The sequence below is a fragment of the Cydia strobilella genome, chromosome 8 (genome assembly GCF_947568885.1).
Source record: "Cydia strobilella chromosome 8, ilCydStro3.1, whole genome shotgun sequence".
Taxonomy (NCBI): Eukaryota; Metazoa; Arthropoda; class Insecta; order Lepidoptera; family Tortricidae; genus Cydia; species Cydia strobilella.
The window spans coordinates 2,083,996-2,105,043 of record NC_086048.1 but is presented as its reverse complement, the minus strand read 5'-3'; the positions used below and the strand labels follow the sequence as shown (position 1 = coordinate 2,105,043).

At 39.0% G+C, this 21,048-nt stretch overlaps 1 protein-coding gene across 1 annotated transcript in view; it reads left to right on the top strand.

Annotated features, from left to right (window-relative positions):
* LOC134743375 (uncharacterized) overlaps positions 1-21,048 on the top strand; it is a 548,210-nt gene that overhangs the window by 62,030 nt on the left and 465,132 nt on the right. Inside the window, 12 exon segments of the mRNA XM_063676766.1 lie at positions 1,329-1,550; positions 2,780-3,035; positions 3,323-3,466; positions 5,120-5,311; positions 5,669-5,936; positions 6,383-6,507; positions 7,479-7,609; positions 8,127-8,341; positions 8,797-8,928; positions 9,450-9,625; positions 10,662-10,718; positions 13,104-13,294. Coding sequence (XP_063532836.1) covers positions 1,329-1,550; positions 2,780-3,035; positions 3,323-3,466; positions 5,120-5,311; positions 5,669-5,936; positions 6,383-6,507; positions 7,479-7,609; positions 8,127-8,341; positions 8,797-8,928; positions 9,450-9,625; positions 10,662-10,718; positions 13,104-13,294 — 2,109 coding nt within the window.

Sequence of the window (21,048 nt, the reverse complement as noted above, 5' to 3'; positions counted from 1 at the left end):
GCCAGTATCAAGGTATTGAGAGGTTTACAAACGACAAAAATTGTACGGTTGTACAAGACAGTGTACGGTGATTTGTTAGCTCTTGTAAATCGATAGCTAGACTTTACAAGAAGCACGTGGACTACCGGCCGTTGACTCCAAGATGGTGGTTAAACGCGCTTCAAAATTAATTCTCCATTCACTGCACACTACCACATTAGTTTACTGTATAATAAGCTATCGATATTACACTTTAAACAATATTAATGAGCAAAAAACAAAGTAATTAATCACGATGCTAACTATCAAGATGGCGCTCGAACCGGAAGTCCCACAATCTTTTCTTTTTCTCAATAAATGATGACTTCTATAACTGTCAAAAACCATAAGACATTATTTTAGTTTTTTTATATAATGATTATTTATGTCTAATATGCTTCGTAGTAAAAAGTTTGTTTTATCTTATAAAGGAGGTGTTTAAAATATTTTTTGGTAAACAACATGAATATAGTATAGTATACAATTTAAAAGAAAACATCGTTTTGTCAAATTGACAGATGTAACAAGTTTTAGCATTATACACACATTTTAAGTGTAATACTACTTTGTAAGTGTATTTTTTACAATAAAATGAGGCAAAAGTCCTGAAATCGTTTCACGTAATGGACATAAATTCGTAAGGTTCATACAATTGGTTAGTTGGTTATAATTTGTTTATATTATGAAACAAGTAATCAAACAAAATGTTGCTTGTATTTCTGTCACTCAAGTTAAACATGTGATGCAAGCACTGCATTGAAAGCATTCGTAACATAAAACTAAGACAAATCGAAATAATAGCAATAGCATTAGTGGTGAAATACAGAAAACCGGCCAAGTGCGAGTCGGACTCGCGTTCCAAGGGTTCCGTACATTACACAATTTAAACAATGTGTTTTTTATGTGAAACGTGAGTGTCATTAAAAAACCCGTAGGGATCGGATCAAAGACTAAGTAATTAAGTCCGACTCACGCTTGACTGCAATTTCTAATAGGTTTTTCTGTAATCTGTAGGTAAAGATCTATTTTGTGTATTTTTTTCAAAATTTTAGCCCCAGTAGTTTCCGAGATAAAGGGGGGGGAATGGTAATTTTTTGCCTATTTTCTTGAATAACTTCTAAATTGTTTATCCTAAAATTATAAAAAAAATATATTCGAGATTCTCACAATGAGCGCTTTCATTTGATATACAATAACACGATATAGTTTGAAAAACTTTATTTTTTAATTTTCTCATTTACCCCCCAAAAGTGGCCCCCATGTTTAAAATTCATTTGTTTACGTTAACTAAACTTAAACCTTATTTTCAGACGATGTTGAAAATCGGCGGCGGAGCTGTGCTGATCGCGGCAATAGTGGCTGTGTTTGTGGTGGCCACACAAGGGAGAGACCCGGACCTGGAAGCTTCAGAGCATGAAGGAAGAGAATATATCTTACAGTTGGACAAGGCTTCTGGGGGGAGGAGGAATAGAGCCACCATAGCTGAGTGGGCTTACACGTCTAATATTACTAAGGAAAATGAAGAACAGAAGGTTAGTGTTGCTTTCTTGGTAGTACTTTAGGAGTCTCTTGCTGTGTTCAAGAGACCCGGGCCTTGAGGCATCAAAACTTGAAAGAAGGGTGTATATTCGTCAACCAGGCAGAGCTTCTGGAGAGACAAGGAATCGCGCGATCGAAGCTGAATGGGCGTATACTTCTAATATTACTGAAAATGTAGCATTAGACACCTTCGATTAAGCCACGCCTAGAAGTTTTTGTATTCATATCGTAACGCTACTCTTCATACTTTTAACTACCTTTTATTTATTTATTTTATTCAGAGCCCACTGTGTCCCACTGCTGGGCAAAGGCCTCCCCCCCTCTTTTTCCACTCGTCTCTGTTTAATGCTATATCCGGCCAGCCTGTCAAGAAGGAGTCCAAGTTATCCCGCCATCGCCGACGAGGTCTGCCGGATCCCCGGTTAGACTCGTGGGGCTCCCACTCCGTGGTTAACTTGGCCCACAAGTCATCCGGTATTCGGCAGACATGACCAGCCCAGTCCCATTTCAACTTGGTCGCTTTCCGAGCTACGTCTATTATTTGAGTCTTAGAGCGCAGCGTGGTGTTTCGGACTTTTAACTTTTAACTACCTAAGAATTATATTTCCCAGTTTGTCCTTTTTGTGCTTGTATGTTACATTTTTGGATCTCGCCAACGTTGGGTGACACAGGTGGTCGTCAGGTACTTATGATACCTGTTATACTATCCATACCTAGGAGGATATAACCAAACCCAGTAGCCATTAACAGGCATTCCCCTCTGTCGAAAATAGTCAGCCAATGGTCATACACAATGTATGGACTGACGTTTATCTGATATAGCTATTTTGACGTTACCTATACATTTGACGTTCCTCTCCCCTGCAAAAGTTGGCAGACTTTTTTGTACAGCAAATTACAGACGTGGCGGCTCTATTTGGTTATATCCTCCTAGATCCATACACCCTTATGAATGAGTTTTAAAATTTGATGGACGGATGGATGGATGGATGGAGTTGATGGACGGAGAGCGTATGGTAGACCCAAAAAACGTTGGATGGGTTGTGTGAAAGAGGATATGAGAAAGAAAGGAGTGAGTGCTGAGGTGACGAAAGATAGAGTAGAATGGAAGAGAAAAACATGTTGTGCCGACCCCACATAACGTGGGATAAGGGCAGGAAGAAGAAAAGACCGAGTTTTAAAATTTACAGCAAACAATAACAACGAATCTTTTACATTTCAGATACAAACCCAACTAGAGATCTCAAAGCTAGAGAAGTTAGCATGGGAAGAAACGAAGATGTACAAATGGCAAGACTTCCAAGATGTGACATTGAGGAGAATGTTCAAGAAATACAGTCAGCTAGGAGTTGCAGCGTTGCCTGACGATAAATACAAGATGCTGATGAAGTCCGTTTCTGATATGGAGTCAAACTATGCGACGTCGAAGATTTGCGCGTACAAGGATGCGACTAAGTGTGATTTGTCGTTGGAACCTGGTAAGTTACAGAAATGAATAGTCATTTTGTTTGGTCAACTCATAATATATAATTTATAATAATAAGGTACACATTGAAAAAGGCTTGGGCCCCACGCTAGAGAGGAGGCCCAGCAGTGAGACGTATATCGGCTGAAATTATTATTATCTTGATGCAGTTGACAGTTGAACTTGCTATCGGTACGTAAAAGGATAATCTCAAATTTACCTGATGCCGATACTTATATCCATGAGTTCTATTGAGTATAAACGACATGTTAGCTAATCAATTCACCTTTCATTTTCCAGACATAACAGAAATCTTCGCAAAGAGCCAGAACGTGTCAGAATTGGAACACACCTGGGTGGAGTGGCACAAGGCGGCCGGCGCCCGCGCAAAGGATAACTTCACTCAATACGTGAGACTGAGCAATGATGCTGCTAAACTCAATGGTGGGTATTCATACCGGCTGCCTTTCCATTGAGGTGGAGATGAGCGAAGATGAGAGGATACATGCAGGAATCAACCTGGTTGTCATCCAGCGGAGCGGAGATGCTGTTAGTAAATTCCCGCACGTCGTCTCTCATCCATCGCGTCAGTGGAAAGGCACTCTACTTCTCGTGCTGAGGTTCCTTATTTTAGACAGATATGCCCGTATTGATATCAATACGATGCTGTCAAACAATAGTTAGTTTATATTTATTTTTCTCTGTAGCCGTTTTCTAATATCTAAAGTTCGTGATCATAGTATGACTTGATTCTATCAACTTCTGTTGTTTTTTTCTTTAACCTTAAATTGCATTGGAGATTTGATACGTTTCTTTTAGCACTCCACTTTTCCTAAAGCTTTTTTATTATATAAAAGAAAGAAAAAAAAATCACTATCATCATGGTCATTTTCCAAAAAAATTGCCAAAGAGTACATTGACTCACGCTCCGTCATACCATCGTTTTAATTATTAGATATACTCTGGTGAGTGGACAATAATGTTTATAAAAAAAAAATAGGAATTTGTTCCGAAAAGTAAGGACCCTTGCTACTAATAACATAAACTTACGTTTATTTTTATTTTTAACAAGCTTTTATTAGGTCGACCTGTATGTAACTAACTATGTAATTGAATCTAAGGTAACTAATTTAACCATCTTCCAAGTATCGTAGCGTCATGAAAATTGGCAGCTGTATGTAGTTCTGATGACAATACAATAATATGGTACTGTCGAGCTGATCTGATGATGGAGCCGGAAGATATGAACTGGAACTTCATGATGGAATCAACTAACTATGTAATTGAATCTAGGTAACTAATTTAACCATCTTCCCGGTTTCCGATGAAGCTGAAAATTTGCATACGCATGTAAGTCGGGTGACAATGCAATATTATGGTACCATCGAGCTGTTCTGATGATGAAGGTAGGAGGTGGTCATAGGAACTCTGTGATAAAACAAAGCAACCTAATTGTATTTGGGGTTTTTAGAATTGTCTCGATGATTATTAGTTGCCTGTCAAATTACGTTATAATGTTGTCAAAGTTTGATTTATAGCCCAATAATTATTAAGTACAGTTAGCTGTTAGCTGTAAAGAGAAGCGCTGGTGGCCTAGCGGTAAGAGCGTGCGACTTGCAATCCGGAGGTCGCGGGTTCAAACCCCGGCTCGTACCGATGAGTTTTTCGGAACTTATATGTACGAAATATCATTTGATATTTACCAGTCGCTTTTCGGTGAAGGAAAACATCGTGAGGAAACCGGACTAATCCCGACAAGGCCTAGTTTCCCCTCTGGGTTGGACGGTCAGATGGCAGTCGCTTTCGTAAAAACTAGTGCCTACGCCAATTCTTGGGATTAGTTGCCAAGCGGACCCCAGGCTCCCATGGAGCCGTGGCAAAATGCCGGGACAACGCGAGGAAGATGATGATGATTATTAGTTGCCTGTGGAAAAAAAGTACGGTCAGCGATAAAAGCTTGTACCAAAAATATTTTTTTTGCCAAAAACTTATTTGTAGTTAAGAAAAAACGATTTACTAAGTACTACAAAGCTTGTGAAACACTTATCTTAAAAATATTGTTCTTAGATATCTCACGATTTCACCGACGTGTTTCAGGTTACACTGACGTAGCGGAATGGTGGCAGTCCGACTACGAAGTGAACGACTTCGAAGTCCAGCTGGAGAAGCTGTGGAACGACGTGAAGCCCCTCTACCAGCAGCTGCACGCGTACGTCAGAAAGCAGTTGAGGGACAAGTATGGGCCTGAGGTGGTGTCCGCTAGGGGACCTATTCCTGCACATTTGTTGGGTAAGATCATTTGTAACATGTCCAAGTTGCAGTTTATATGCTCGGAAACTTCTACAAAATACCACAGAAATCAAAGTTTACGTTTTCGGAAGTCATTTCTCATTGGCAACTTTTGTGAAATTGAGAGATGTTTCCATTCTGAAAGTTACACATTTTTGATTTCCACCCATTATGCAAGTGAATTAACTAAACATCGGGATAATTATATTTTACATGGATAGTAAAATTATATTTTACTTCGAAACAAACAAAACCAAAATTATTTTGCAGACCAGAAAATACTTCGATTTATAGAGGAGCTATATTATTTTCTAATCCGGACCACTAATTTATAGACAGAACAATAAATATTTTCAGGTAATATGTGGGCTCAAACCTGGAGCAACATAGAATCATTCACACGCCCATACCCAGACAAGAAAGAAATAGACATCACACAAGCAATGAAGGATCAGAACTATACAGCACTCAAAATGTTCCAAATGTCAGACAGTTTCTTCAGGTCTTTGAAACTTACCCCAATGCCTGAGAAATTCTGGAAGAATTCTATAATAGAGAAGCCTACTGATAGGAATATCGTTTGCCATGCTTCTGCTTGGGACTTTTATGACGGTGAAGATTTCAGGTATTGCAAATTTGACAACATTGAATCATGCATGCATATTTTGTTTTGCTTATCATAACGGTGGTGGTTGTTTTGATTTGCTGTATTAATAGCAAAGCCAAGGATGTTTTATTCTTTAGATAAAGTTATTTATATGATGGGTCTAATATTTGACCGCTTCAACCGTTTGCATAATTTTTGACGAATTTCTTCATTCTAATTAGACGTAATTTCGCGGAAAGAATACATCCACTTTAATATTTGACAGAAAGTTAAAATTAGATTTTTGTGTGTTGGATCATTTTCCCTAAATCACGTCAAAGTATTTGTTCGGTCATTTTCTAGAACATCTACTTCTTCCCTAAACAAATAATCTTCAAACTGTATCCAAGACATGAGGCGGTTAAAATGCTGCACGCCATATTCAAAATTATCTGGTATCTTTTAATATCTTGCTTAATTTCAAGGATCAAGCAGTGCACAACAGTAGATTATGAATATTTCCAAACAACACACCACGAAATGGGTCACATTCAGTACTTTCTTCAATACAAACATCAACCGGTCGTATTTCGTGACGGAGCTAACCCAGGTAATTCAATTTAGTTTATTTGTAGGATCAAAATGTGCACGACAATCGATTCTGGGATGTTCAGAACAGTCCACCATGAGATGGGACATGTGCAGTATTACCTGCAGTATGTGAGTCAGCCGGCTGTGTTCAGAGCAGGCGCAAATCCAGGTGACATCACCTAAACAATCACTATTGGTTCTGAGTTTGTGTGGGATCGTTCTCTGTGTGTCTGAACTTTAAATAATTATTATCTGGGGAACTATATCTGCCTATTGCCTATGTTAGTAAATTTATCTTATTTCTTAATATTTTAAATAAACGAATACTAACTATTAATTACCTTCAGTTTAAATATACAAATATAAAATATAAAAGTTATCATAATCATGTAACGCACGCAAATCGTAAACAGTGTATTATTTACTTCACATCAAAAACCATTGTTTCATATTTCGGGTATCATCTACTTTCTGCATACTTTACGAGTACTATTTCTATTTATGAATGATATGTGCCATCTTTTCCAGTATCACTGAAGCTAAAATATCCTTCAATAAATAAGGGAATCAGATAGGTTTAAATTTCCTAATCAAAATATATATTTCTCCATATTTCTAGCACCATGCATCTGCCAAGTCGAGCTTATTTTTCTGCATCAATACACACCTTAAGGGTACAAACTTGGTGTGCCCTCGAGCGGTGGCGATCAGCGGGGCTTACGGTGCGGCGTCCATGTTTAACAAATGCAAAGATGATATATGAAAGTGGCCTCAGTGTACGCTGCTCAAGTCTCTTGGACGCTCAACGCTGTACGCCCCACCGAAGGTCCAATTGGTCGCTCTTCGCCACTTCTTAGAGGTCTCATGTTCATCATCATGTTCTGTTCATCATAATGTAAGCCATTCCGTGTATCCGTCCTTCCGTTCATGTTCTGTTCATTTTAATGTACATTGAGATGAACAGAACATGAGACATTGTAAATGTTGCAGGTTTCCACGAAGCTGTGGGCGACACGATAGCCCTGTCGGTGTCTTCACCGAAACATTTGCGAAGCGTCGGACTTCTCAACAAGAATGACACAGAAGACGAACAAACTGAGATCAATCAGCTTTATAAAATGGTAAGTCTTTTTATTGATTTCTTCTTCATCAGAATAATGTAACCATTCTGTTGCTGTAGCATATTTGATGTACATTGGAAAGAAAAGTGCTGCAAATGTTTGTTTTCTACGTATCCTTGCGTTTTTACTCCCATTTCGTTACGCGCCAAGCGCCTGCCATATAGATTTACCTGGTGACGATTGCGCTATAAAATTTGAGTAGGGAAAGGGAATGCTCCTGGTACTGGTTTTATATGGCGAAAACCATTAATTTCCGGTTTTGTATAGAAAACCAGTACTGAGAGTGAGAGCACATCCTAAGTTTGAGAAAATCCAAGTTGTACGAAGCACATTGATATGGATAGACAGTGAACAGTCAAGGACAACGATATCGATGCGATTAATTTATCAGGAAATCGCATACACGACGTTATTTGTCGTGATTTACAATGGGCAAATACACTTTGTAATACATTTGATGCATGCTCTTGACTGATAAAACTATCTTATCTTTAATGTCTTCGTCATTTAATTCCAGAGCATAGACAAAGTAGTCTTTCTACCCTTCGCGTACACCCTTGACCTGTTCCGCTACGGTGTCTTCCGCGGAACCACCACCCCTGAGAATTATAATTGCCACTATTGGAGGTTGAGAGAGAGGTTACAAGGTGTGGAACCTCCGGTCACCAGAACTGAGGAGGACTTTGATGCAGCTGCCAAGTATCATGTGTCTGCGGATGTGGAGTATGCCAGGTGAGGAAATATTTCTATCTTTTCTCTTAGTCCTGCCTCTTTTCTTCGATAAACCACCACTCCTGAGACTAAATGCCATTATTTACTGGCGGTTGTAAGGCTTTAAGGTATTCCTACCATTATTTGGAGAAGCATTTCTGCCATTTTTTTCACGTGGAAGATCTTTTCCGCTATGGCTTTTACTACTTCTAAGGACGTATGCTGGTCGTTAAGGGAGAGACTTCAGGGTGTAATTAATTTTCTATGGTTTCGTAAAGAGTGTGACAGCCAGATAAGAAGTCATTGTAAGGGCATCCGCGTCGCGTGGGCATTGTAGGTAAAATCCGTCGCCCTCCACCCCCCCCCCCCCCGCTAGCGGACGCTCTTATATCAAACCTATTCATATTGTTGTTATCAAAAATTAACAAGTTCAAACATAACTTTTAAAAACAAACAGTAATCTTTCTCCGTTTCAGGTATTTCGTGTCCTTCATCATTCAGTTCCAATTTCACCGAGCGCTGTGTGAGCTAGCAGGAGAATACTCAGCCACGAAGAAACTAGTAGACTGCGATATTGTAGACAGCGTCGCTGCTGGAAATGCACTATCGTAAGTTCTAAAACTCCATTTTGTTTTTAAGTAAACTATTCGGTAAAAGGAGTATTCCACCAGAGCTTACGAATACTTCTCTTTTTATACTTCAATGTCAGGAAGCTGATTTTTGTCTGATGAAGCGATTATGTTCCATGGCTGCCAAAAAAACAGTGTTCAATTCAATCAATATTTAGCATCCTATCTAGCATTATCAGAAAAATCAAGAGTTCTTTAGCGGCACTGGCGAAATCATCACAATGTGAATTGTGAGTTTCACAGAAAGCTGCAACATTTGAGATCAATAATAAGAATTGCCGAGTCTTTTATGAAGAGTCTTCTAGTCAAGAGACTACAAAGTCTCTTGAGAAAACTTTGGCAGGGAGTGCAATGAATAGCCAAAGCGCTTGTGAAAGGAATTTCTTCTGAAACCACTCTGCGTAAACTTTTAGGTTCAGAGTGTAAGGATAGGTTATGAAAGCAGCAGAGCAGCATTACTTGTTTATACTTACAATAAGCGAGATATTACTCTCTTTCAGGAACATGCTCAAAATGGGTTCATCGCACCCATGGCCCGACGCGATGGAGGCGCTCACGGGCCAGAGAGAGATGAAGGCCGACGGTCTGCTGGAGTACTTCAAGCCTCTCCACGAGTGGCTGCAGAAGGAAAATGAGAGGACCGGAGAGTACGTCGGATGGGAGCCTAGCAAGATTCGTAAGTTCTTTCCAGAGATTATCAGTTTTACCATTACCATACTCAGATTCCCACACAACCACAAAATCGGGAAGACATGCTACGCTAGAGGTAAGTGTCTTTATCATTCTTTTGCTCAGCATTCAGCCTCGCACGCAAGCATACCAAGCTCGGACGCTGCAGGTATCTCTACGCGGAGCTCGGCTTTTGGCCTTCGCAGGATCTCATGGTTCACCAGGTGCTTGTGATATAGTTCACTTTTAAGACACTCAACCATTGGGTCGTCAAATTGACTCATCACAACCCTGACTCGATGGAGATCACGGGCCAGAGAGAGATATAGGCCGACGGTCTGTTAAAGTACTTCAAGCCGCTGCACGAGTGGCTGCAGAAGGAAAACGAGAGAACCGGCAAGTACGTCGGTTGGGAGTCTAGCAAAATTCTTAATTTCTAAATTTTAACGCTTTTCAATTTAGCAAGACGGGTTGGCTATATCAAGGGCGAAGCCACATTGGAATTCGTGAATAGTTCGCGTTAGAATCAATGTCACACTTACTTACAAATTTACAAGTGCGACAGAGAGGCTATAAAACCTAAACAATTAATGTCCTGTTTTAGCGTCCAATGTTTTTTATGTCTGTATGTTTCCTTTATTTATTTAAATAAATGTATTTTCTTCCTTTGTTTGTAATAAATAAAATAAAAAAATAAAATTCATTTATTTCGGACCACATAAATCCATAACAGGTTAGTCGAATATGCAGAAACTTAAAACTATGTTAGATACAATTAATTATTACTTAACTTACTAGATATCTAATTGTAATGAAAATTGGTAAGTATCTAAGTAGACAAAAATAGTCGCGCGTTTATGTCTTTTCTATGGTAGCGCGGCGGCAGGTGATTGGTCTAAATGAAATGAATATTATAGTTGAGTTGGGAGTCCATACATGAAAAGTACGCAATTATAGTTTGGTATACGAAATCTTAATTCAAAATGTACCTACTAATAGCTTCGTCATCCGTCGCTGATTCTAACAATTTCTCTTATTTCCAGAATACTGCACTGCAGAGCAACAGGCAGCGCTCCAGTCAGAGCAGAAGGAGGAACACAGCACGTGACGCGACCAGTACTTACGTTAGGCACGGCTGGGCAACGTTACAAAATAACGTTAATCGTTAATACCGTTATTTGAAAGGTTACTTTAAGGTTGCATCGATAGGCATTTCCTACGCTTGATCGGAAGCAAGGACTTTTAACTAGATCTTTGCCCCGTCTAAGTTTTTTTTACTAGTTATAAGCGGCGAAGCGTCAGAAATATTTGAGGGAAGGCGGATCTAACTTGACTTTCCTTTTCTTCTTGAGTGGAATTAAAAGTGTTCAACTGAACGTTCTATATATATATGTCGGGGATGGGGCGTGTGGTGGCCTATAGCGGTGGCGGTAGTGGGCGCAGTACATCGATGTATGCCTACACAGCATTTTGTTCAGGTGCTGGAATCCTGCCATATTGCCGGTTCGTAGGTTTCCATGTGACTTGGCCATCAGCATCCTTGGCAGGTTGGTGCCAACTGTCCGCGGGAGACGTTTTGAGCTTATAACCTTGCAACATCTTCTCCTGATCTGGTGCGATGAGTGCTTTGTGTGCATCTGTAGGATTAGTGAAGGTCACAAATGCATATAGTGTAGTAGGGCCTCGGCCTCCCATCCGCAGATTACAGCTTTTGATGCACCCGTATTGAGCAAACACTCCAAACAGCTCTCTCCGTGATATAAGATTCACTGGGCGCCTGGAAGTTTAGGACGAAGACACGTGCCTCCTGGAACACCTCTTCAAGCACATTCTCGAACTCCCACATAGTGAAATGTATACGTTTAACAGCTAAATCGTACAGTTACTTTTAGATTTAATAAGTAAAAGCAGAAAATTTGAGGAATTAACACGAAATAAAATTGTAATTTGAAATAACAAAATCACTTGTAACGTTCAAATCTTTATTCAAGTAGGTAGGCATATTACAATGCGATTATGAACGTCAAACAAAGCTACTCCGGTTCCAACCGTACACCTCTTGACCCGAGAAGATTTAACCCTATTTGGGACCGGTAACAAACTCGGCGGGACACATCTTTTCAAAACCACTTATTTTCTCATTTTTACAATAGTAAACCTAAATGACTCATAAGAAATCAAATTAACACTTGGAATAAAACAGCTAAATGATTAAATAATGTTGGAATCTATAAGCTTCTAGAATAATCCTTCAGGTATAAGCCTTCAGGAACGCGGTGAGTTTAGGCACGAGGTTGGTTAACGTCCGATATCTAGCACGGTCCGATCGAGAATGAATACGGCGGCCTCACCGCTTCCGCCAAAGTGAATGTAGGCCAACTTGCTTGACCAGTTACCAACAAAACTGCCAACTCGTACCTAACTTCACGCAAGCTAAACCACTTGACGCTCCGAAGCCTGTACCTAATCTTATTTCAACAAGAATGCCAATAGATGGCGTTACTCTACATAACTCGATAAATTACATTATCAACCAAGTAATACAAAGCAAAACTTTGCTAATCGATTGTATACAGGCGTCTAAAACTGAAATGTAACGCTGCAATGTGTCCTTCTGGAGTCACGCTCCGACATATATTTATGAAATTAAATTCTATAGTCGCGCTGCGAGTGCTTATGCATCTTTTTCTGGGTAGCTCCCTTCAAGATAGCTGCTTTCTAAATAAAAAAACGGGCCAGCTAGCTTCAAGATAATTACCCACGGTAATAATTCGTGCCTCAAGAATATATTGACCTAGACGGGACATCCAGATTGAGTTACAAGTCTTTTCTTGGTCACAAGAAATTGGTGTGACATGTGATTGCCAATAAGGAAGAAATACTCAGGACGAAGCATTAGACGTTAGTCTTCCGCTTTATAACGGATTAAATTAAAAAAATAAATAGCAAACAAACTTTACTAAGAATTCCAAGTATACAAAATAATCTAAACACGAATTGTGACAGTGATAGCGTGTAAATACCAAACATATCATTTATAAATGGAGGACTAACGTCTTACGTTCCGAATGAAGAAGAAGAAGAAGAGAAAGAAGTCATACTATGAAGTTATATGCTTGTTATAAAAATCTGTTTCCATTGAGTAAAAAGATCAAAAATTAAAATAATGTCAGTTAAATTAGTAAGACATGATAGGTAGGTAGTTAAATGATTGATCTCTACGTATTCTTGTAGTAAATCGTTAGTAAATAGTTAACAAAATTAAAGTTATTATAACGATGTTATTAACGTTATTTTTTTACCGATTAATAGATTAACGATCTCGTGCCCAGCTGGCGGTAGGCTAATTTGTAATAGGCTCAGTATTCATAATAAACATTTTTAAGTTATAATGATTTTTATTTCATTTACTTTTCTCGTGTGCACGGAGGCTAAAAATCGTGGATTCGCACCTCGGTAGTGCTTTATGGCCATATCTGTCGCAGGGTTGACGATGGGACCAGCGAGTACTGTTCTTGGAGACCTCGACTGGGAAGCCGAAGAGACGGAAAACCACGTGCCAGATGTTCGGACGACAGAAAGACGGCAGAGCCGACCTGGCATAGAGCATTCAGAACAACATGGGACCCCGAAATCACGAAAAAAATTGTATGTTTCATACCTTTCGGCTGGTCTGGTATGTTGATATGTTCTCTGGGAGAGGCAATTTTTAGTGTTCCGTGCAAAATTTTGTTTTGACAAACGGAACACTTATGGGATCACTTCGGTCTTGCAAATCAGTTAAATGCGTTTTTATTCGCGATTTCGAGGTTGGTCCCATACTAAAAGTTGCTCAGTATGACTTATATATTCACATTAAAATATTGCAGGTTAATAAAAAACATGCTGTATAAGTACCTGGGTCGTTAACGTTTATTGTAAGTATTAATTATATTGTCATTTGTGAAATGATCCACTGGAAAAACCGGCCAAGTGCGAGTCGGACTCGCGCACTAAGGGTTCCGTACCATTACACAAAAACGGCAAAAAAATCACGTTTGTTGTATGAGAGCCCCACTTAAATATTTATTTAATTCTGTTTTTCGTATTTGTTGTTATAGCGGCAACAGAAATACATCATCTGTGAAAATTTCAACTGTCTAACTATCACGGTTCATGAGATACAGCCTAGTGACAGGCGGACAGACAGACAGACAGACAGCGGAGTCTTAGCAATAGGGTCCCGTTTTTACCCTTTGGGTACGGAACCTTAAAAATGATGACAGAGGCCGACCGATGAGAATAAAAAAAAACCGGCCAAGTGCGAGTCGGACTCGCGCAAAGAGGGTTCCGTACTTTTTAGTATTTGTTGTTATAGCGGCAACAGAAACACATCATCTGTGAAAATTTTAACTGTCTAGCTATCACGGTTCATGAGATACAGCCTGGTGACAGACAGACAGACGGACAGACGGCCAGACGGACAGCGGAGTCTTAGTAATAGGGTCCCGTTTTTACCCTTTGGGTACGGAACCCTAAAAACTATTTTTATCTTGCAGCATCTCTTAAGTGGCTAGATAATCAACTCCAACGGCCGATATTACTAGATATACCGGTTTATCGAGATGTCTAGATAAGTCTGATCTTGTCTGTCTTTTGACAGTCGTGTGGCTCCGGCCCTTTGTTACGAATCAACGGTAAGTACAAAATAATGTTACTCAAATTAATGTAATTTTTATTTTATTAAAAAAAATTGCACATGGTGATATTTTCATATTTTTGTACGGGAATCGAAATGTACTACCTGTAAAGGTTTCCTGAAACCGAAAACTTTCCGTAAACTTTCCGCAAGTTTCTCATCCGTAGTAACAGATTGAATCTTCTCAAATGATTTTTAATTTTTTACGACATGCATGGACACCCTACAATGGGGTTGGCAACTGTCAAAGGTTTGCAGAGATGGCGCCATCATAGCTTGCCCCTTTTTAGGGTTCCGTACCCAAAGGGTAAAAACGGGACCCTATTACTAAGAGTCCATTGTCCGTCTGTCCGTCTGTCTGTCTGTCACCAGGCTGTATCTCATCAACCGTGATAGCTAGACAGTTGAAATTTTCACGGATGATGTTTTTCTGTTGCCGCTATAACAACAAATACTAAAAAGTACGGAACCCTCGGTGGGCGAGTCCGACTCGCACTTGTCTGGTTTTTCTATGAGATTTGGCTTAAAGGGCTGGCATCCAGGGCATTAAAAAAAACAAAGATTTGACACAATTCCTTGACAGGGCAAGCTATGCTGGCGCCATCTGCTAAATATTTCGACCGGCCAACCCCATTAGAATACTTCCGTCCGTTTGCTTTATCCACTTTATCCATGAAAAGTGTCAAATTGAATGTCATCAGTCTGGTTACTTTTGAATAATCGGATCTCACTCGAGTGACTTTTTTTTCTTCACAACACAAGTCTAAAATGTACAAGCAGCCCGCAGCCTGTCGAATATCAAAAGTGCGACCAAAATCGGTGACGGTTTTTAGGTTTCCGTACCCAAAGGGTAAAAACGGGACCCTATTACTAAGATTCCTCTGTCCGTCTGTCTGTCACCAGGCTGTATCTCATGAACCGTGATAGCTAGACAGTTGAAATTCTCACAGATGATGTATATCTGTTGCCGCTATAACAACAAATACTAAAAACAAAATAAAATATATATTTAAGTGGGGCTCCCACGGGGCTCCCATACAACAAACGTGATTTTTTTGCCGTTTTTTGCGTAATGGTACGGAACCCTTAGTGCGCGAGTCCGACTCGCACTTGGCCGGTGTTTTCGTTTGCTTCACACTAAAAGTTCTGTTATAAATGTTTTGTATTTATTAATTAGGTGTTCCAGGGTGACCATGATTGTAGATAATTAAATTTGTCCTTGATTTTCTTACTTAAATCTTAGATGATTGTTCACGGTAATCACGGTCCATTAAAACTTCCTGAGTGTGTAGGATGTGTCTTGCTCACGTCTCATGAATCATCCTGTATAAAAGGTTCAATTCTAACTGTCGAAAATCTTACGTTACGTGCAAAGTAAAACGATAAGAGCGCTCGCTATACGACTAAAAAAACCGGACAAGTGCGAGTCGGATTCGCCCGCCGAGGGTTTCGTAATTTTTAGTATTTGTTGATATAGAGCGCAATAGAAATACATCATCTGTGAAAATTTCAATTGTCTAGCTATCACGGTTCGTGAGATACAGCCTGGTGACAGACAGAGAGACGGACAGACACACAGACGGACGGACGGATTAGTAATAGGGTCCCGTTTTTACCCTTTGGGTACGGAACCTTAAAAATTAAAACAATGGTGCTGCGGGTCTACCGCGAGAAACGAAATGTCTTCCATATTAGTGCGATAGAGAGATAGAAAGCCTTTCGTTGTCGTAACGCAATCGATTGTCATCTTCGCTAGGCCTCCAGGCCCCGTAGACAACATGTCAATTGCTAACCCTCCGTAGCGAACGAAACGCAACTGTCACTGTCACACTAATATGGAAGGGTGATAGAGAGACTCAAAGCGATTTGATGGCGAAGCGATAGCGATTGTCATCTTGGCTAGGCCGGCTGATCAGTTGGATAAAAATGCTCTTAATGTATGTGTTTGAACTAGGTTATTATAATTATAACCATTATATAAGCATCATAAGCATGTTTTTATTTTTGAATGCTAAGTTCTTTGTATCAGCATGCTTTGTTGGCCCGCTCAGCGTGATTTGGTTACGCTTAAAACAACAGTAGAAAATTCTTTAAAAAATTGGTCGTGGTTATGCGATAATGGGACATTAAGTGTTCTAGTACTTTCGTGTAGTCATACATGTTATACTCGATATGTTCGCTCATTAGGATCAACATAACAAACAATAGAAATAAATTGTAAAAAACCGGCCAAGTGCGAGTCGGACTCGCGCACGAAGGGTTCCGTACCATTACGGAAAAAAACAGCAAAAAAATCACGTTTGTTGTATGGGAGACCCATTAAAATATTTATATTATTCTGTTTTTAGTATTTGTTGTTATAGCGGCAACAGAAATACATCATCTGTGAAAATTTTAACTGTCTAGCTATCACGGTTCATGAGATACAGCCTGGTGACAGACAGACAGACAGACGGACAGACGGACAGCGGAGTCTTAGTAATAGGGTCCCGTTTTTACCCTTTGGGTACGGAATCCTAAAAATGGGTATTATTTCTCCTGAATAAATGATTTATTTATTTATTTATGGTATGCGTTAGACTGAATTAAATGGTGTTATATTATTTTGTTATGTTATCGCAGGCACCTAAATGCAAATTGAGATGATTCGCAATGCCTTCTAATACTACAATAGTTATTTGTTATACAAGGGTGCAAAGTTGTATTTTACCCGCGAGTGTGGAATTGAAATACGAGCAAGCGAAAGGATTCTATAGTTGAACCACGAGCGAAGGGAGTGGTTTTAAAATAGAATCCTGAGCGTAGCGAGTGTTTTAACACACGAGAAGTAAAATACATTTGCACCCGTGTGTAACACAAAACTTTTCCGCTCACTATAGCGAGGAAAGTGCAACATCCACAGACGTTAGATCATCTTCATCAACTGGAATCACTAATTTTTTACGATATTATAACAAAAAACTCTGGAAATTCTGTACTGTTACGTGAGAAGTTTTTAAGTAAAATTTTTGTTGACAATGTTGACATTTCTGACGTATGAAATGTCAATGATGCGTTTTGAAATTGCATCGACTTAACTTGTGCGTTCAGAATTATATTTAACATAATTATTAAAAAACAAACGTTTATTATGGAATTTTAAGGTTTATGACTTAAAATCATTAAATAAAGCTAAATCTGGTATTTTTTATTAGATTCTCAAACCATTTATTTAATGATAATTAATATCGAACGAACCATTGTTATGAGCGTTTTACGTTTTGTTATCTGTCAAGCTACTTAAACACGCTCCATCCAAGGTCAAATTACTTTCCCCACTAGTGGATAAAATGCGTTTTTCCCCGCTTGTTTTAAAGGATAAAAGACGGCTTTCCGAGCTAGTGAGGGGAAAATAATATTGTTTATCTTGACATTGTTAAAGAATAAATTATTGTATGATACGTTTGTGTAAAATAGTCACTGGTATTTTGAGATAGTGAGTTGGAATTAATGCTTCAACTTTCCTTATTGTTTCTTTAACATTAAATAGATTTTTTTTTCAAAAGTTTAGTTTTTGTTAGTAGGTAGCAAAGTTAAAGTTAACGCTGTAATATTCTGTGTCACAATTTATTAAAAACTATTAGTGCATAAAACCATCCACCATTGGTTTCGGCTCCTTGACAAAAGACGTCAAAATCTTCACAAGCATGACAGACAGACCGACGGACTAATTTCATTTACATACAAATGTATATACAGACAATGTTTTCAGTTTTCGAGCTTACTTAGCGCTGTTGACGCGTTTCAGTGTTTTTTGTGAAAATGCCGTGTGGGTATTTCAGTGAGACCGCTAAGAAGGTTTCGTTTGTAAGGGTTTTTTTTGTTATTTTAAGGATGACTCACGTTAGACCGGGCGGTGACCGGGCCGGAGCTTCCGGCGCTTACTTTTCTATGACATGACAGGTGATCACGTGATGCTTTCCATAGAAAACGAAGCGCCGGAAGCTCCGGCCCGGTCATGGCCCGGTCTAACGTGAGTCATCCCTTACTGGTGCTGGCCGGGTAGCACGGTCGCACTTTTATCGCCTGTCACCATGCCTGTCACGTTATAACAAGTATGTAAGTGCGAAAGTGACGGGCATAGTGACAAGCGACAATAATGGAACCATGCTGCGACCGCTGGTCTATCACATATCTTAGGCGGTTGGTAAAGAAGTTGCGCGGTAATATTCTAGTTGAAGGTAGCTGAGTTTTAGGCCTTTATATTTTATATTTATATTTACTTAACATAATACAAATCCACTTCATGCAACCAGGAAAGCTTGGTCCAACCACTCCATAGCTGACCATAATAATATCTCATCAACCGCCTCAGTCAGTCAGGACCAAAGAGAATTAAGAAGACATAGAGTGCTCACTCCATACATCGGTTTTGTTAGAATTTAATTCGGTTCGGTTCGGTTTTGTTACCAAAAATACTACTATTTTCGTAGTCTACATCTAGCGTCATGTAGCGGAACTCTCAGCTACTTGACAATAGATGTAGTGGCAAACGGAAAATCATGCTCAACGTTTATCACTTATCAGCTAATATTATAACCGGATTAACCGGAACTCTATTTTCAACTCCTTCTGCTTATCAAAGATATATATATATATATTATATCCTCCTAGGAGTAGGGTTGTTGGGGGCAAAGATAGATATAACTCCGTAATAGATGGATACAGTCTAAGGAAAAAACGTGCCTCGAAAATCACGAAAATTTGATTCTCGGTCAGATGACGCCACTAGCTTTGGCCTACTCTCTTATAGAGGGCGTTGAAGGTTTCGTTCGTTATTTATAATTCTAACGCATACCAGTGAAAGAACATGGGTCAAAATCATATAAAAATAATTACCTAATGCAAATAAAAAAATCATTTAAATACATTTTAACGTATTTTTACAAATCTTCATTTTTAGTTTTAAAGTATGTCGATAGATGGCAGTGAATTTACAGTGGTTACAAAATTTACTATGACAGTACCGCTCTATCTTATTATATCCTCTTTGTGCTTATAATCCATACTAATATTAATATATTAATATATACTAATACTAATAATATTATAAATGCGAAAGTCTGTCTGTCTGTCTGTCTGTCTGTCTGTGTGTTCCCTCTTCACGCTTAAACCGCTGAATCGATTTAGATGAAATTTGGCATAGAGATAGGTTGCGTCCCTGAGAAGGACATAGGCTAGTTTTTATCCCGAAAATCATCCCTTAAGAAAGTAAAAAGCGGGATGGATTTGAGATAATTAATGAAGTGTCTGCTAATTTGTGTGCATAATATGCTCAAATTGAATAATTGCTATAAGATTTTCTCCAGGCGCTATTCTTACTCTAGCTGGGGTTACTAAGTCCACGCAGACGAAGTCGCGGGCAAAAGCTAGTTAGTTATAAATTGTTAAGCAATACACTTTTCGTCAGTCGCGACACATGTGACATCTATTGTCGAGTAGCACAATAAAATAAAATAAAATGAACCGGCCGGCGGCCAAGTGCGAGTCGGACTCGCGCACGAAGGGTTCCGTACCATTACGGAAAAAAACAGCAAAAAAATCACGTTTGTTGTATGGGAGCCCCACTTAAATATTTATATTATTCTGTTTTTAGTATCTGTGTTGTTATAGCGGCAACAGAAATACATCATCTGTGAAAATTTCAAGTGTCTAGCCATCACGGTTCATGAGATACAGCCTGGTGACAGACAGACAGACGGACAGCGGAGTCTTAGTAATAGGGTCCCGTTTTTACCCTTTGGGTACGGAACCCTAAAAAGGTCAACTGAGGCTGTATTTAATTGATTAGAAGTTAATGATACGTGATACTGATGATGCAGTCGACTTGACATGTTTGCTTAGAGCATCTTTTTTTGTCATCTTACTTTTGCTATTGCGTGGTTATAAATGTAACGAATAAAGAATTGGATGATTATTTGTACGCAAATCGTAACAAAGTAAGTAGGTATTACTTAATTTTTAAATTGAAAATAATTATGTGAATCAATTGCCATATTTTAGGGGTTGTGCGTGATTATAATGAGTCATTTTAGCATGCTTTCTTTAGATTGGACAAATAGTTTTTATCAGTTGTCATGTCATGCGTCACTTTCGCAATTACATAATTACATACTTGTTAGAACGTGACAAGCATGGTGACAAATGATAGAGCCGGCCATCTTAGCCCTTTTGAAGACGCTGGTTCGATTCCCGCTTCGGCCACCGGTGGGCTTGGTCACTTTTTCTTTAGTGTATGATATCTATTTCAGTTTATAAATAGTGTCCCAATTGTAAACCAAGTCCTTTAATCCCGTTCGAAAAACTTCGTTCGTCGTCGAAACGGCCTAATTAGTTTAATTAAATTCACGTCAATGATTTGCTGAATGAGAAAGTTACAAGTAAGTTAGTACAAAGTTAAAGAGATGTCAAATGAACTTTTAGCGAAACGGTCATTAATATTTAAATGAGCAAATTTTACGACGGAACTTTGCAGGCGAAACATTTTACGAAAGGACCATAATAAAAGGTTCAGAGAGTCATTGTACACTGGGTCTTTGTCATTATGCCCATATTAACTTCGTCATTGTAATATTAACTTATGATATTCGAAGAAGACTATCTTTGTCGATTTCTAAATAATGAAGTATCTATTTTTCATTGTAAATAAAACTCACAAACAAGGCATAGAAATTCTACCTCTTGGTTGCTTACCATTTTCCTGCCACCAATAA